Here is a 16,587-nt window from a genome sequence, read left to right on the forward strand (position 1 = left end):
CGGCAGAATTTGACTCTGCGCATGGCGGGAGCACGCAATCCAGGCACTGTGTTCAGACGGATGGCATTGGTGGCATCGAGGCACTTGCAGGAACCGCATATTGGGGTGACATTGACATCTCGGCGTCAAGCACAATAAAAATCAGAACGAAACCGCCGAGAAAGCCGTGCTGATGAATCCGGTTGGTCATCTTGAAGACCGCTGGACGTCCGGAATTCGCGCTTTTGTGGCAGTACCATTGGAGCAAACGAAGTCGGGCCTTCACATTATCTGCGATCACGGCCAAGATGAAGGGCAATGGGTCATTTGATTTGACTCTCTCCCGACTTTCAACGCAGAGGTCCAGACCTGTGGGGGTACCTTACGACAAGCTCGCATTATTGCTACAACAACAGCCACGGAAAGGAGCAAGGTGTTTGCTGACCGAGGCCTGAGCGAGCTGACGATGCCCAGTTCATCGTGACTACGATCCGTCAACTGGCACGGCCCAAGATCTCCGCAAGCCACCGGTAAAACCTCAGAGTCAAAAGCTGTCAGCTTTCAAGCAAAGCAGCTCAAAAGAGAATTAGCAACAAGCATCTAAGTCTCAGAGTGTGCACAGCCGTCGAGGTGCGGTCCTGTTGCGCTGGGCCTCCTCTCTTCTTTCAAGCGTTTCCCAACGGGATTCTATGTCCACGAGAGATATAATTGATCTACTTGATGGCGGCTGATGTATCTGAGAGCAGAGAATGGTGATAAACCGTTTCAAGGGAAACAGCAAGCCGATGGAGTTCATCCTCACTAATCGTCGATGACCCGCGGTGCTTCGATTGACAAAGTTTGATGGTCATCTGTGTCACGGATGCGACGATGTTTTCTCGTCAAAATGGCTTGGTTCATGGGCTAAATCTCTCCAAATCCCTCATGGCAAGACTTGTCACATCATCCTCAACCTTCATCTCCGCAAACTGACGCAGTGCTGATGCAGTATTTCGGGCATGATAGACACGAGTACCACTTCTCTCATGCCGAGCACGACTATCCCTCTGGCAGCCCTCTGTAAGCAATCCAGAGATCAGACGCTGTGCAGGTTCCTCCCAACTGCAGCATATCGGAAAACCACATCAGGGCTTGGAATAGTTCGTGTGGAGGATGAGCTAGAACCATGCGGATTCTCAGAACACGACTGCGCCATTGGCGGAACGAGAGGCGCGGGCTACGCTATGATTCTAGCTTGCCCGACGGTACGGACGAGCGTTGCCAAAAAGGATGCACACTCGAGTGCGGTTAAGCATATCTCCATTCCCGTTGAGGAGACCGGCGACCCCAAGCATCGTGCCATTCTTGCGCACTGGAGAACAACGGACCTTTCTGGACTGATGCGGACGTCCGCGCCGGCTCCGTTAAACCTCGAGTGCGCAACCGCGTTCTTCTGCACTGCTAGCCGTGGTTCTCGAGATGCATTTGCGGCGCTATGTTCAGTCTAAGCTGGTTGACAACGCTAGCGGAAGACACCAGCGGCCGGACACAGCTATCAAACTCCCAAGACTGCATCTGGCTTCATTTGGCCTCATGCGAGAAGAACCGCTTAGAAATTCTCGGAGTATTTGCAGTCAGTCACGATGCGACCTTACGAATCGTGTGTTCGCAGCAGCAAAGCTTCGAGAGCGGTGCGGTGGTCTAGCGATTGTATCGTGTTAGCGATGTGCGCACGCGATCGCTGGGCACTATGGAATTCTGGGCGATTCTATACTACTCCTGATATGGCATCGAAACTTTCATCAACTCGTTTTGAATTGTCGCATGAGGTCCAGAAAATAGCATTCGGCGCAGAGCCGATGGCAATGTCGTTCTGGCTTGACTCGTTAAGGGGTTCGTATTGGGCTGTCAATTTCTAAACGAAGACGTCTTGGCAAACTATGCGGTGCGGATCTTGAAACCTCATCGCCTTTGATTCAGATGCGCGTCTTGGCGACGTCGGGGTATCCGGTGAGAACGAGGATGTGTTCTCGGCGGACGGTGGACTACTCCGCACTGAACCGGACTCTTGGGGCCGTTGTTTCTGATGATGGCGTTGGTGGTGGCAGCCGTCTACCATGCCGCCGCCCGTCATTCAACCCGGCCGTCGATCTCGGGCGACAGCAGGATCCCGTGAACCGAATGCTACTCCGTCTGCTCACCGTTTGTGTGCGATCGCCTCATCCGTCAGCAAGACTCCGTAATCCGGACTTGGATCTGGCAAAGGTGGTCAAGCCGAGCGATGCCCTTACGAGAACCAACACCACGCCTGACGTGTTCTTGCATCGTGAGGAGAAGTCGCCCGCTCTTCTCTCGACACGGGGCTGACGTCAAACCAGGTCTTGTCCTATGTCTCAGAAACAATAGGTCTCCACTCGGCCCGCCGAAGGGAATGACGGTCACATTCGTTCTCGAGGCGTCGTTTCCACGGGGATACCTGGGGTACCATTGTGCTCTCACCATGGTCTCAGCCCGACGGTCGTCATTTCTTTTTAGTGGTCTCGCGAAGGAAAGCCTGGCCGCGGGACTGCAAGCTGACGAGTGCGTTCTGGAAAAGTCGCCTGATCCTGTCTGCAGTATATTCAGTCTTACAGTCTGCAGATGCAAACAAGCATACATAACGGCTGCCGATCGTGAGCATGGGGAAGATGCGTCGGTAGTTGCTTCATTGCCTCGTTGCGCGGGCAGCCTGGTTGATGAGCTTCAGCGAGAAGATGAGATGCCGCGCCGGGTCAGCACGTCCTCCCTCTCTCTCCTCCGGGGCCCTTTGTTGTCTTGTCGATGCATCACAAACCGGGAAATCAGCGCACCCTCGGCAGTGGTGGCACCAAGACCAACGGGACCAACACACCAACACACAATCACACGCAGACGCAGTGCGATGCGGGGTTCCGACGGGCTGGGGTCGCCCCTGGCAAGGTTGTCTAGCTTTTATCAGCCAAGAGTCTTGGCCCCCAAAGATGGAAACCTCTGAAAATTAGGGGACCCAGGGCCTTGAGTCTGATGTCGCAGTCGCAGACCCAGCATCATGGTTCTATTTTGCCGGCGCACGAAATGATTTCTCCAATCCCCGTCCCAAAGTCAAAGTTTAAGCGGTTCAACCAGTCGGCAGAGAGCGAAAATAACCATGTTCAGGTTCATCTTTTGTTCCGCCATGATGGTGGCGTAGAGCGCTACGCTTGTTTCAGCCTCTATCGACTCCCGACCTCCCTCTTTTCTTGCATTTGCGCAGAGTTATGAAGGCAGACGAACTGCATCGGCGAGTGGGCAGACAACTGAAAACTTGCTCCGGCCTGCAGCAAACTGCAGCAATGCAGCAGCGCCGAACTGCTCGAGAACAGGCGCTCACGGTCTGCATCCGGTGCGAAAACGCGAGCAGGGATAATTCTCACCCGACCGTCAGCAGCTGCGCAGCAAGCACACAGAAGACCAAGCAGAAGCAGAAGCAATTTGCACTGTAGCCTACCAACGAGTCTTCGGCGTCCAAGACATTCCCCATCAGCTCAACACGTTCCGCTCACTCAGCATTGATGGATGGAATTCCACAAGTCGCCTCTGCCAAGTCACTATGCAGACCGAGAGACCCGATCCTTGACTTGGGGCTGAAAAGCTTCATGGTCTGGGAGAGCTAAGAGGGTCTGACTCGCCGCAAGTCGCTGCCGTCGACTCTAGGCAGACTGATGACACGACAGGCCAAGCTTTCAGTCGCACCATGACAGGTCTGAAAGAGGGAGGCACTTTTGGCGCTCTATGCGCCCGGTGGAGGAGCCAAGATTTCCGTCCCAACGTTCGCCTTGCTCTGTACGGATGAGTTGCGACATCTTCAAGGCGAGATAGGGCACATCTCACATCCCACGACGAATGGACCCAACATTAGTTGCACAACAGACTCGTATTCCACGCCCGGCCGAGTCCTCCTCTGGGCTCCGGGGTCCAGAAGGCTTTGGGACGATCACCATTCAAGACCTTCGAGTGACCAGTGACAGCTGTTGTTCAGGCCTTGGCATACGTTCCAATGCATTAGCACACTCACCGACCACAACACTTTGAGTGTGGTAGACGCCGGGCCTTTGGCCGTCCCGGGACGACTCATCGTTCAGCCTGCTGCCGTCTGACATAGCACACCGTCTTCTCTTGCCTTCTTTTCTTTCCTTTCCCCTTTCGAACCCCCGCGCTGGAAAATACGTAGCGTTACCGCATCGTGGGCGCACGTTGTTGGCGCTAGCGCTCAGATGTTAACCTTGCCATCCGTTCCATCCCACCTCGAAGCGAAGTCGACTAAGATAATCCCAGATAATCAGCGGGACGATCTATCATTATCCGCGGTGGGCTGTCAGGCATCCGCATCCCGCCGCCCACATTTCCTCCACGCCTCGAGGCCCTTTTCAGCCCGACGGCGCATTCGCAATGGGGCGATGAGGGGGAGAGATGGATTAAGCGCGAGAGAGACTCTGACTCCCTTCCTATTCTCTCAAGGGCCTGGTTCGGCAAACGATTCGCGCTATTGCCGTATCACCTAAGCAGCATCAGCAGCAGCAGATGCAACCGCGCCACACTGCAGCGTCCGTGTTGTTGTGACTTTCGACTTCCTCTGGCGGTCTTGGTACCATTGGGCATGCTCCCCTCAGCACAAGCATTTTCTGCGACGAGAACATGTTTCCGTGCTGCGACAACGACCCCGTGAGAGGCCACCACCCCAAGTTTCCAACAAACCCCTTGAGTAAGGAACCAGTACAATAGAAGGCTTCGAAAGGCCTCGGTATGGTTTAGCAGTTCCATCCGTTTCTTGGTACTGGGACCATCGTCAGGAGATACGAACTGCGGTCTTTCTCCCGCAGCGGCGTTCCAATAGCCTCCACAAGTTGCCATGGTCCATCCCGAGACAGCAACGACGTGCGCTTGTGGCTGACTCCACCCTGTCAAAGTTTCGCGCTGATCCCTGTGTGGCCTTGCAGTGCGGCGTGGACGTCAACGTTCGACCAACACTCTTTCAGTCGAGCACACACACTCCTTTCAACTCCGTTTACCTAGTGCCGTTCGTGCCCATCCCAGCCATCTCTGACGGATGAACCTGGATGCCTAGTTTTCAACTGTGCCGCACTCTTTGGCCGACTTACAAGCTATCCCTGTCGACGTTGACGGAATGACAGACATTCGCACCCCAGGCTCGGGCGTGGTTCATCCCCACTCCTCCGCCATATTGACAATCTCTCCTTCTCCGATCTCGCGTCGTCCACCGGATACCAGGTGCATACAGCCCATAACCATGGAATTCCGTCAGCTTAGAAGTCTCTAAGCCTCTTGACGTCAAAACGTACAGCACACTGCGCATATCCTCCCACCGCTGGTCCTCTGTTACCCCAGCTTGCCTTGCTCCGGCTCTCGTATCGGAGCCTCATCGGGTCTTTTCCTTCATGCCCGCCAAGATCATCAAGGCGCCCCAGGGCTGAACGGACCAGGGCCTTGAAGCAAGTGCAGAGGGGAAGCAGACCGTCACCGTCCCGTTCTCTCAAAGTTCTAGGTGCGATTGGGTAAGGCAATCTATCCGCCCCTCCGTGACCAGGCTGTGTATGGTTCTCTAACCGGAGACACCTTGGAGTCTATTCTGGGAGGGGCCCAACCCGACCCACGAAGGTCTTGGCTCTGGGTCCCTTCATGAACTCAGACTGGACTGTTCATGGTTCCTCATGCAGGTTTTCTCCTTTGCGTCCCATCTTGTTATAAGTTGATCCATTCTCTCCCTCGTGTTTCCGAGCTTCTTGCATCTTCATCCTGCAAGCCACTCACTTTTCTTATACCCATCAGCGTCTGAGCTTTACCACAGACTGTAATTATCTGAATTCAACACAAACATCCATTTTCACAATGCAAATCACTTCCTCTCTCCTGAGCGCTGCGGCTGTCGCCGTCCTCGCCGGTACCGCAAACGCAACGTACGTCCCAAATTTTCCCCTGCTCAACTCTCCAACTTCCACATGAGACTAACACCCTCCCAGCCCAGTCACCCGCCGCGCCGTTGCGGGACAGGTCGTCTCCCAGTGTGTCCAGCCCGGCCTCGTCGCACTCACCTTCGACGACGGCCCGTTCCAGTTCACCCCCCAGCTTCTCGACATCCTGAAGCAGAACGACGTCAAGGCGACCTTCTTCGTCAACGCCAACAACTTCGGCAACATCGAGACGGCGCCCAACCCCGACACCATCCGCCGCATGCGCGCCGAGGGCCACATGGTCGGCTCCCACACCGGCACCCACCCGGACCTCCAGACCATCTCGACCGCCGACCGCCAGGCCCAGATGGTGCAGGTCGAGGAGGCCACACGCCGTATCGACGGCTTCGCGCCGCGCTACATGCGTGCGCCCTACCTCTCCTGCCAGGCCGACTGCCAGGCTGACCTCGGCGCCCTCGGCTACGTGATCGTCGACACCAACCTCGACAGCAAGGACTACGAGAACAACACCCCCGAGACCACCCACCTCAGCGCCGAGAAGTTCAACAACGAGCTCAGTGCCGACGTCGGTGCCAACTCGTACATTGTTCTCTCCCACGACGTTCACGAGCAGACTGTCGTTTCTCTCGTGCAGAAGATGATCGACACCCTGAAGGGCAAGGGGTACCGCGCCGTCACGGTCGGCGAGTGCCTTGGCGATGCTCCCGAGAACTGGTACAAGGCCTAGATGAGAGGCGACCTTTTCTTGCTTATGATACCCTTACGGCTCTCGAGGACACAAGAGGTTCTCGGGAGGGGCACGAGGGGGAAAGTTTGATTCCGAGAGCGCATTTCGACTTTCCCTGTTTCGGTTCTGCTATTTTCTGGCTTGTACATACCCATAGACGTATACCACAGTCACATCAAGTCATGGGTGGGCATGGAGCGGCGCCAGGAAACAACGTAAATATTTCTTCTTCGTCGGAGATACCATATATCTAGTACAGTAATTAGATGAGAAGCCCCGTACTTTCAACTATTTCTCCGTGTCAATCCCTTCGTGAATTCGCGCTTTTTTCTGACTGAGATTGAGAGGTGGCATACGAAACTGGTATCGCACCGCACAACATCACGGCCAACCCTTGCTCAGTAAGTAAGCCACGAGTTTTCTTCCAATGCGTGAAGCTGGCCAGTGAGGTGATGCCGTGCCCATCCTGGTCTGGACCACGCCGTGCCTGAACCCAAATGGTCCTCGACAGAACTCAAAAGTTTCTTCCTTTTTCCCCTCTTACCTCAGCGTTTCTTCAACGGTGCTCACGGATTACATAAACAGAACCAGACACAACACAAGGCTTGTCCTTACCTGTCTTGAACTCTGTTTCAATTTATTTATTCAATTCATTCGTTTTTCTTTTCGGGGTCTTGTGTGACTACCCTACGAGGACGGGGACTAATGCGCCATGGCACTTGGCTTTTGGGGATGATGCATATCAATACTTGGCGAAGCAGTTCTCTCCGCCTGCTTGTCTCGCAACGCGTTGGCGCTTGTTCTTCCTGCCGACGCAGATCTCTGTGCTGTGCACGTGTGTGAGGCCTGAGGTGCCTGGAGCTAGAGCGGTGCTCAGCCTTGAGGGCTCCGTGTCTCTTAAGTAATACGTATAAACAGTACCGCTGCATTCACCTCTTAGATCGTCGCCATTCAGGTCGCTTGGTCCCGTTGGGTTTTTAAAGTTGTACCTTGCCGCGTTAGTAACCCTCAGCTCAGCCTTGGGCGCTGGTTTGTGGGAGGGTGTCTAAAATAAGGTGCTGCGCCAAGATTCAGACTTGATCATTCCTGCTGCAATCCTTTCGGACTTCCTTGCGCGCGCGGACGCGGGCTTTATCGGATCGGGCGCGCGGGGCGGAGTAGAATGGCACTAAGGCGGATGTAAGCGCTTGGGCGACCGGGGACGGGGCCGGGTGGGGCCGGGGGTTGCCCGATTGCTGTGGTCTGCTTCGGCGGGCATGTTGGTGTCACTTGGTCTACGCGATGAACAACACATTATTCTACGACTATTCTACTTCGTCATTTTTCTACATTTTTTCAAGTTGTGATACCGAACTGTGTTGGGACTACGTATTCATCGTCAATCTTTGCTCGTCATTTCTTGGGCGCGCATTCTCAGTGATGTAAGCACTAATAAATCATCCCAATCTGGCTCAGAAAGACCTTCAACTCAGCATCTTCAACCGTGATATGAAGCTATTCAATGCTTTCCTATCAGAAGTCTGAACATCCACCTGGGTTATACGGCGGGTGCCTAGAGAGCCGCTGAAGCCGCAGCGATGCTCCCAGTGTCGATCGAGTTAGTCACTTGACAACACATTCGTGACTGTGCAGCCAGCCGTCCTTTCCTCAAAACGTAGTACTTGTAACGTGTATTGGCACGAAAGTAGTAAATGTACTACTAGATTCGACGACGGTCAGCATCTCAGTTTCCTTCCTGTGAATGGTTTAGCTCCCTTGTCCAATCATTCCTCTTCGTGACAAGGTACACGCGATGTTCCACCAGCCATGGAAGAACCACTTGAATCTCTAGTGTTGGTAGATTGGTAGATTCTGCCCCACAAGTGCCACCATTGCACACGGTGCCGTGAGCGGTAACACATGGCGATCTGCTGCCTTTACTTGCGTGAACGCGTGAACAAGGCCTGATTCTAAGCGATTGTGTTTGCTTTCCCTCAGCAACACAGATACACAGAATTGTATCATCAGATGCTTTTAGCGGAAGGCTTCAACGGGCAGCCCGCGGTGGCAATTTACAGCCCAAACAACTTCATACTTAGTGAAGCTTGCGGGAGGCCCGAAGCATTGAAAAGCTCAGGCGAGGCACGTTCGAACCGATAAATCGCTTATAAATTATCTCCGTAATATAACAACCAAGTTTTCTGTACTTGAATGCGCCTTCTCCTTCTCGTCCCATTTTCCTCTTCTTTCTGCTGGTCTCCGCTCGGTACGGCAAGTTCACCTTCTCGCACATTATGATGGAAGACGATTTGGACAAGACGAGCTTGCCCGCTTTGGGCATCGAAGACATCGAAAAGATGAAGACTTTTTGGCGGTTCACTATCAGGAAAGCATCCGCCCACGTTTGGGCGTTCCGTCATATTAGATTCTTGGTCTACGACGACACAGACGACGAGGTGACCAAAGAGGATATTTCGAAGACCGAAGAGTGCCCTTATAACGACAGTGAGGATGAGGAAGCAACCCTACGAAGAGCAATAGAAATGTCATTGGAGACGGAAAATGTTTCACCAGATCGATCGCCTCAACACACCGAGTCAGAGCCTTCGGCTCCCAAGGGCCCATCGGCAAATCATCACGGTCTATCTAATAAATACGACATCTGCGCCAATTTACCTGAGTTTCCTCACGACAGAAAAGCGAGAAACTTTCGTATTATAAATCCTGGCAGCTTAGATCCAACTCGCTCGCTCGAACGCTTGCGCCCTTGTACGCATCACGTGGCTCTGTCATATTGCTGGCCTGAGCCAGCCTTCGATCAACTAGGTCAGCTTTGTCAACCTCCGAGGGAATCCAAGGTCCGTGATCTCAACGGTATCGTACGCAAGGCTCGAGCACTCGACGATGTTCTGGATCGAGCGGTCGACTTTGCTAATTGCGCGGGTCTGCGAATGATCTGGATTGACCAGGAATGCTTGCCTCAGCCGGCAACTGATGGTCCAGAGGAAGAGAAAGAGTATCAGCAACTGGGTATTCAGGCAATGGATATTGTCTATAACCAAGCAATCATCACTGCCGGACTTCATTCTGGAACCATCTCCAATCAAACAACAGCCGATGCTCTCGGTATCCTGATGGACCTTGATGACATTAACGCGCATGAACCTCTGCCCAGGCTGGATCATCTGATATTAGATGAACTCTACAGCTTCTTGTGTTCTGTCATCTCAGATCGCTGGTACACGCGAGCTTGGATTATTCAGGAATCCATCAGCGCCGGGGCGAAGTTAGTTCTCTCCTTTCGGAGGGGTGGCGGTATCGACTATCCATCATCTCTCCGCTCTCCCGAGAATCCTACAAAGCATAGTCTACACTCACAGTTACATCTGCACTCTTCTCAGCTTATCAACATAACTGTTAATGGCTTTCGAGGGCTTCTTCGAGTCGCAAAACGGCTCGCGGAGGAGCAATTCCAGGAGTGGGCGATCACACCCCATGCAGCGCAAGGATCTTTTTTGAGCGTTTTGGAGAATGCTGAGCTTTTACATCCGTCTCCCATTGCCGGCAAATATCCATTGGCCCAATGCACGATTCGTGGGGGGAACAGATACGGATTGCGGCCTACTGTAAACGCAAGCACGTCTTTGACACTCTTACGAAGCCGCCAATGCCGAGAAGCACAAGACAAAATTGCCATTGTCGCAAATATGTGCAACTACGATATCCGCCTCAACGACAGATTCATTGTTAAGCATTGCACGTCTCTCCGCCTTGCCATTCTCACGCTCGCTCTGTTGAATGGCGACCTGTCATTACTCGTTCCAGAATTATACTTGCCTTATCACATCAATGAGATCTCCAATAAATGGGAGGCCTGCCCCACAGACGGACTTCTTTCCCCGTTTGACACCAATCCTGGGGCTATACACGATCGCACAATGCTGGAGAAAGGGCCCCTTAACCCACGATCGTATGCGCATACCTTGATAGGTACCGCCACATTTGGTTTGCCTCTTCCTGCCTATATATGGACTATCGATAGAGAGCTTGACCTTTCATGCCTCAAGGAGCAACTGGCATCATATTGGCATGAGTTGAAAATTCTGCGAATTACGGTCGTACCGCAGGAAGGCGAGTCTGATTTCGCTTTCAGAGCCAGGCAAAACACTGCCTACCAGCACATCAGCGGTAAGATTGACATCCAGAAGAAGGCCTTGCAAGAAATTTTTCAACACGGGCACGTCCACAAAAACTCGGAAGTCTGGTCCGGCGTGGATCCTACCGGGATCCGCTGTACAGCTGAACTGAACGTAGCACTTATCGAGTCTGATCCTGCAGCCAGGCAAAAGCTGGCCGGCATTATCTTCGTCATATTAGCTCATCTGAACAGATTGGCCCGTCGTGACCCGGGCGCAGCCGGTGTAGCTAACAGCATTTGGCACTCGCTGCGCGTCGATTACATCCAGGGGCTTGAAGTCAAATTACCAGACATGGTATGCGATGATCTCTTCACACACCCGGGGGTCCTGCTGGATGCTTTTAGTACTATACAACTACACAAGGGACCTGATAACTCCTACTTGCAGACTTGGTTCATTGATCGTATCATGCGGCATGGGACACTTTGGATAGGGAGATACACTCGTGTACACGAGTCCATGATCAGCCGCCGAACTTCTGCCTTCGCATTCCTGCCTTTTGAAGATCAAGCAATCGGAAAAGGTTCACGTGGAAGAAGCGAGGTCTCAGATGAGCGCCAAGGTTCTTCATCCTCGGGCCAACCACAGTCTGTGTCCGATCGTTTTCGAGAGAAAGACATCCTGGACCAACAGAGTGGCAAAGAAACGTTTGCGGAATTGTCTGAAATCGCCATGTTCCATTCTTTCGGTTCTAGCGGAGCGTCGAAAGGTATAAACGTTGGTGCTTTGGTTCGCCTACTGGATGTTCGATTCCGATCAATTTGGACTGCCGAGGCGGACGAGGCTCGCGCACAAGAGCTCTTGTCGATATTTGACGTCGATGGGCCCTGTGTCATTGCCACACCGTTCAACGCTGAGTGGGAGACGTTACCCCACTCAGCTTTGAGAAGTATGAGTACCTGCTGGGTAGTTGAGGAACTCAATCGGCATGCCTACGGCAGAGTCCCTGTGATAGAGCCATTATGCGTAGAAAGCAAGGGTAAGGGCAAAGAGAAAGAAACGTTGTCAAACGAAAACCCTTTACCGGAAAAAGAGGGGGAACCTGATGAGAATACACCACTTTACAAGGTGGTGGCTAAGGTCAAGGGGTTCTGGCAGTTGATGGGCTTTCCCTACGGCGACGTATTGTTCATCTGATGGAAAAGGTGTTCAAACGATGCTCGTAAGTTTGGTTGACATCACCCCAAGAGTACTTGTCTAACAGTGTTCACAGTTCTGCACGTTCACCTTGCAGGTCTGGTTTCATAGGGAGCAGCCTGGATGATACACTGGAGACAACACACACACACATACCCGAAAAAAGAACGAGAGGGCGACGTGTTTTTGAAAGCTCTATTTTTGCTTTCTGTGCTACCGACGGTAACATTCATTGTCAACAACGTTGCTCCGCGCTTAGGCGGGCAGCGTTCTAGTGGTCTCAGGTATTAAATGAACACGGATTGCCTCTTGCCATATAACATCCCTTTGTCAATCAATCTTGACTGATGTTTTCTGCTTCAACGACCTGGGTTATTAGCCACTAGGCCTCTCGTGCTGTGCCCGGGCCTTCCAACATCACATCGGCGCTACTGTTTGATCCTCCGTGGGCCGTCTCTCGTCTTTGACGCGGTCCATAACTAGTCATGTGACGTCTTCGTTTGCTTCGGTAATTCTCTGGCACTCTGCGACGTTCGCCTCGTCGGCACTGGCCCGTTTGCGGCCAGTTCGCACCTGCATATTACTAGCAGTCGTCGGGTTCCGTTCCATATCACATTCAGAACCCAGCCATCATGCCTCTTCTTTCATCTTCAGCATGCTTCTCGTGCTGTCGTTGCCCCTTGAACTGCCAGAACAAGGCTCCTCCTTGAACTCGATTCGACTCTTCGGTGTTTTCGGCGTGCTTGGTGTCTCTGGCTCTGACGGGAGGTCGTTCAGGTCGATGTTCCTGAAGTCTCCGACCAAATGGGCTATTGATGCTTCCTCGTAGGACACAACTCGTGCTCGCTCGGGGGGACTGGATATGGTTCTGGAGGCTTGGGACTCGTTGTTAGATCCCTTTGCTGAGCGTCCAGTCCTCGAGAGTTGTGTTACTATCTTGGGGAAGAGGATTCGCCAGACTTGGCGAGTACTCGGTAAACAGGCAACGAAGATGCCCACACATAGTTCAATGTGTGACCAAAGTGAACTTTGGAAGGAGTCGGCTACGTTATGTTAGTGTGACTCACATATTGCGGGCATTTGAGGCTTACCTGTGACGTTGTAAGACGTCGAGAAGATCAATAATGCCTTGACCCTATACGCACTGACTGCTGTGAGGCTACTTATGGTCAGCACCAAGATCGTTGCGTCCAGATTCGGTCAACTCACAATACCCCAACGCCAAACATGAGCATCACTCCCAGTTTGCGCATGAGCGGCATCCTCAGATCATAGACCTGGGTTGCGGGAAGAACGAGCATCCAGACGTCCAAGGCAACGTTGAGAGCGCCGTGGGACATGGCGAAGGCGTTCAGGTTGATGCATTGGCCCTTCATCTCCCCAGTCCATCCATCCCAAAAGTAGTGAATAGGTTGGCACGACCCAACAGTGCCTCCAACGAACGCGATGAGGAGGAGCAGGTTGAACATTTGCGTACACCATAGTACTCGCCGGAATTTTTCGTCAGGGAAGATGCGTAGATAGAGAAAGAGAATCGATGCTTTGACGAAGGCAAGAGCAGTCAGGTAGAGCATTCCAAAGACATAGAAGAGCTGGGAAGTGTCAGTTCATCATCCTAGAAATATGCAGGTGCTCCATCTTTGAACTCACCACCAAGAAGTATGTGATTTGCTCGGGAGTAAGACTCCAAATGTCTCGTCCAGCGCCTGTCTCCTCAGCTAGGAAATGTCAGTGAAAGTGAACAACAGAACGAAGCGTTTGGTTTCCTTACCAAGATAGGCTGCTGGTAAGAAGGCTGCAAGAACACCCTAGGTGAATGTCAGAGGACGTCATTATCAAATCAGGCAGCAATGTCATACATATGCGACAAGACAGGTCGTGTCGTCCCAGCCCCATGGCGACAGCTTCATGTACTTATTCGTGATCCGTACGATGATGAAGAACGTTGGAAGGCCGAAGAGAAGAGCTCTGAACCACTGCATAACAGTGTCTTGTTGGGCCGGAGGCACACCACAAGCTGCGAGCGACTGGTTCTGGGCGACTGCATAACGGTCAATATGCTACCTTCATGTTACCGTGACGGGGTTGGAGTTCTCACCCAGCATCTCTTTGACTGTGCAGTTTGCCATGACGCAAGTCTGCACGTACCCAGCGAGAACCTTGTCGTTACACATGCATGTCTGGTTCGTGAGGGCACATGTTGAGTGCCCTGTCCCGATCTCTTGAAGAATGCAGGATATCTAGATCCCGTCAGCAATCGCCAACCAAGAATGCCCATCGATCATCTTTACCGCGCATGGAGGGATTCCGTTGTATGATAGGTCGGCGGCAGCGACGTAGCTGCTCAGGCCAAGGAAACAGGCCAGCAAGACGAGAAACCGAAAGGCGGCCATGTTGCGTTCGTATCCCCTTCCTCAACCCCCGCAATACCGTTCGTCGTCGTTGTCGTCGAGAGCGTTTGTTGATGGAAAACTCTGTCCGCAAGGGTTCGACAAGCAGGAACCAACGTCAAGGTAAACCTCGGGAAGCAGTCTTGGCCATGGTGCCAACAAGACCTACACATGTTGGAGGAAAGGGAAGAAGGCAAGGACCAGCATTTAGCGGGACAATCTTTCCCCAGAAAGCACGTACTGACGGCTGTCAATTTGCCCAGCTAAGTTAGCGGACTAGCCTAGGCCCTGGATCCAAAAGCTGTGCACTGGTTTGTGGCTTTCTTACTTCAGTCCCCCCTCTTCTCTTTCTCAAGGACACACAACACTGCATTTCACCGGCCGCTGTAGCCGGGCGGACCGGACACGCGAGCGCTCAATGATCGCCTCCGCGGTATTTGGCCCGGCTTGCCTGAGTTCCTTTGCGTTTGCGGAGGGGTGCTGGCTAATTTCACACTTTACCCTTTCATGTCGGACCAGTTCCTTCCTCACTGGTCGCTCCCCCTGCCCTCGCGTAGCCGAAGGACGCCGCGGCTGAGACCATCAAGAAGTCTACGAGGTACAAATGCTTTTCGCCAGCCGAGATGGGAAGATGGCGTCTGATGTGTGGCCCCATAGCAAGCCAGTACTCGAGCTAAAGCAGAAGCTTTGGCACTCGGGATCCCACATTGGCGTGGCGAACATGGAGCTAAAGTGAGACTAGCTGCGGGCTGTGCGCGCCCAACGCAGGGGCATCGTGACGTTTGCGGAATGTTGAGAGTATCTTCTCAAGAGGAATGCCGTTCGCGGGCACCCAGGCGTCTTGGCATGTGAACGGAAGCATTGGACCTATAGATGTCCAGGATCGGTAATTTCTTAATAGAGCCTTTCTCGAGGTTGGTAGCGATCAATTATCGGAGTTTGAGAACAATGGGAAAACTGGCATGGCAAGCCTTTTGCTGACAACCACTTCAGATGCCTCTTCATGATCTTCAGAGCTTGATTCAAATAGTGGAAGCTCGCCAGCGCGCCTCGTGGTTGCGGGGCGTCACCACGGAATGGCGAGCTAGGAGAAGAATGCAGGAGGGGTCCTGTCTCATTGTTGTTACCAGCTCTCTGGTCCTTGGCCTCCAGCCTCATTGAGGCGGGCAAATTGGACCGCGAAGACCCCGACAGGAAACGAAGAACCGTTTGCCGGTGAACACTGGACTTTGGCCGATGCAAGCCCAATAAGTGCCGTAGACACATGGCTTAGCTTGATGAAGACACCAAAGTAGTATGCTGTTTCGCCGTTTAAGGCTGGTCTTCCGAAAACTCGTTTAAGCGAGCTGTCGATGCGGTTCCAGATTCCTGGGTTCGTCCCATCCCAAGATGATCAGGCGCTGACAAACTCTGAACAAGGTAGGACAAGCTTTTGAGAAGGCGGCGGCCGTGGCTCTTCAACTCTGCGCAGCCACTGACTCATCAAAGAATGCCAATGGCACCGCCTTGCGCTTCTCCACGCATCATAAGTACGCCATTTTGCCTCCGGTTCCTTTATCTTCGGTTGATCTGAGCGTCAACGTCTTCTGCCTCCCGAGAGACACATCGACAATGAGGCGGAGGATTCTGCCTCGATGCTGAATGTTGGCATTTCGCAAAAAGCATTGACAAAGAAAGTCGCTAGTGATCGAGAAGCGACATTCCAGTCATAAGTCGTTGCTGCGCAATCATCCTCATTCCGTGTCTCGTAAGGTCCATCGAGGGCAGTTTCGCTTGTGGCTTGAGGCTGGGTGTTATCGCCATGTCCATATCGATATGCAGTCTCTTTCATCGGACGCCGTAGAAACTAAAGACCACCATGCGGCGAGAAGACTGCCCCGGAGCGGTTTCCTAGAGACGAGCTCCGGACAGAGTGGGTCACATTCTCGGTGCTGGCGGGGCCTCACGGTATCGGACTCCCGGGTCTCTGCTTGCGGCCGGAGCGGTTGACCCAAAACAGGCAATGGTCGGGCTTCAGACATTTATCTATGCGAAGTGTCAGTCAGCATGACGTTACCCGTTAACAGCAAAATCAAGATAGCTGTAAGATGCTGCAATCGAAATAAGAGACCAAGTCAAGTAAGTGTCTGGCTCACAACGCAAAAGTCAAGCCGGTGAATCAATGCGCCGCGCGATCCAGAACATCAAAAAGCAAAAGAGAAAGTTCCCAG

General features: G+C 52.9%; 3 protein-coding genes across 3 annotated transcripts; 2 read left to right on the forward strand and 1 right to left on the reverse strand.

The window, feature by feature from the left end:
- Positions 1–5,862: 5,862 nt before the first annotated feature.
- CGGC5_v001913 (Chitin deacetylase) lies at positions 5,863–6,672 on the forward strand (the record flags this gene model as incomplete). Its single annotated transcript, XM_032028926.1, has 2 exons — positions 5,863–5,930; positions 5,994–6,672. The coding sequence occupies 2 exons, from the start codon at positions 5,863–5,865 to the stop codon at positions 6,670–6,672; spliced, it is 747 nt and encodes a 248-aa protein (XP_031891645.1).
- Positions 6,673–10,358: 3,686 nt separating this feature from the next.
- On the forward strand, positions 10,359–11,987 carry CGGC5_v001914 (uncharacterized protein; the record flags this gene model as incomplete). The annotated part of the gene is made up of 1 exon (XM_032028927.1): positions 10,359–11,987. One exon carries the CDS (start codon positions 10,359–10,361, stop codon positions 11,985–11,987), a length of 1,629 nt encoding a protein of 542 aa, XP_031891648.1.
- An 809-nt stretch (positions 11,988–12,796) lies between these two features.
- On the reverse strand, positions 12,797–14,380 carry CGGC5_v001915 (Satratoxin biosynthesis SC1 cluster protein 4; the record flags this gene model as incomplete). The annotated part of the gene is made up of 9 exons (XM_066150897.1): positions 12,797–12,862; positions 12,921–13,030; positions 13,079–13,146; positions 13,197–13,579; positions 13,638–13,705; positions 13,759–13,795; positions 13,847–14,028; positions 14,086–14,227; positions 14,279–14,380. 9 exons carry the CDS (start codon positions 14,378–14,380, stop codon positions 12,797–12,799), a joined length of 1,158 nt encoding a protein of 385 aa, XP_066010010.1.
- Between the last annotated feature and the right edge of the window lie 2,207 nt (positions 14,381–16,587).

Source organism: Colletotrichum fructicola, assembly GCF_000319635.2.
Source record: "Colletotrichum fructicola Nara gc5 chromosome Unknown KSG_Nara_v1_contig01, whole genome shotgun sequence".
Taxonomy (NCBI): domain Eukaryota; kingdom Fungi; phylum Ascomycota; class Sordariomycetes; order Glomerellales; family Glomerellaceae; genus Colletotrichum; species Colletotrichum fructicola.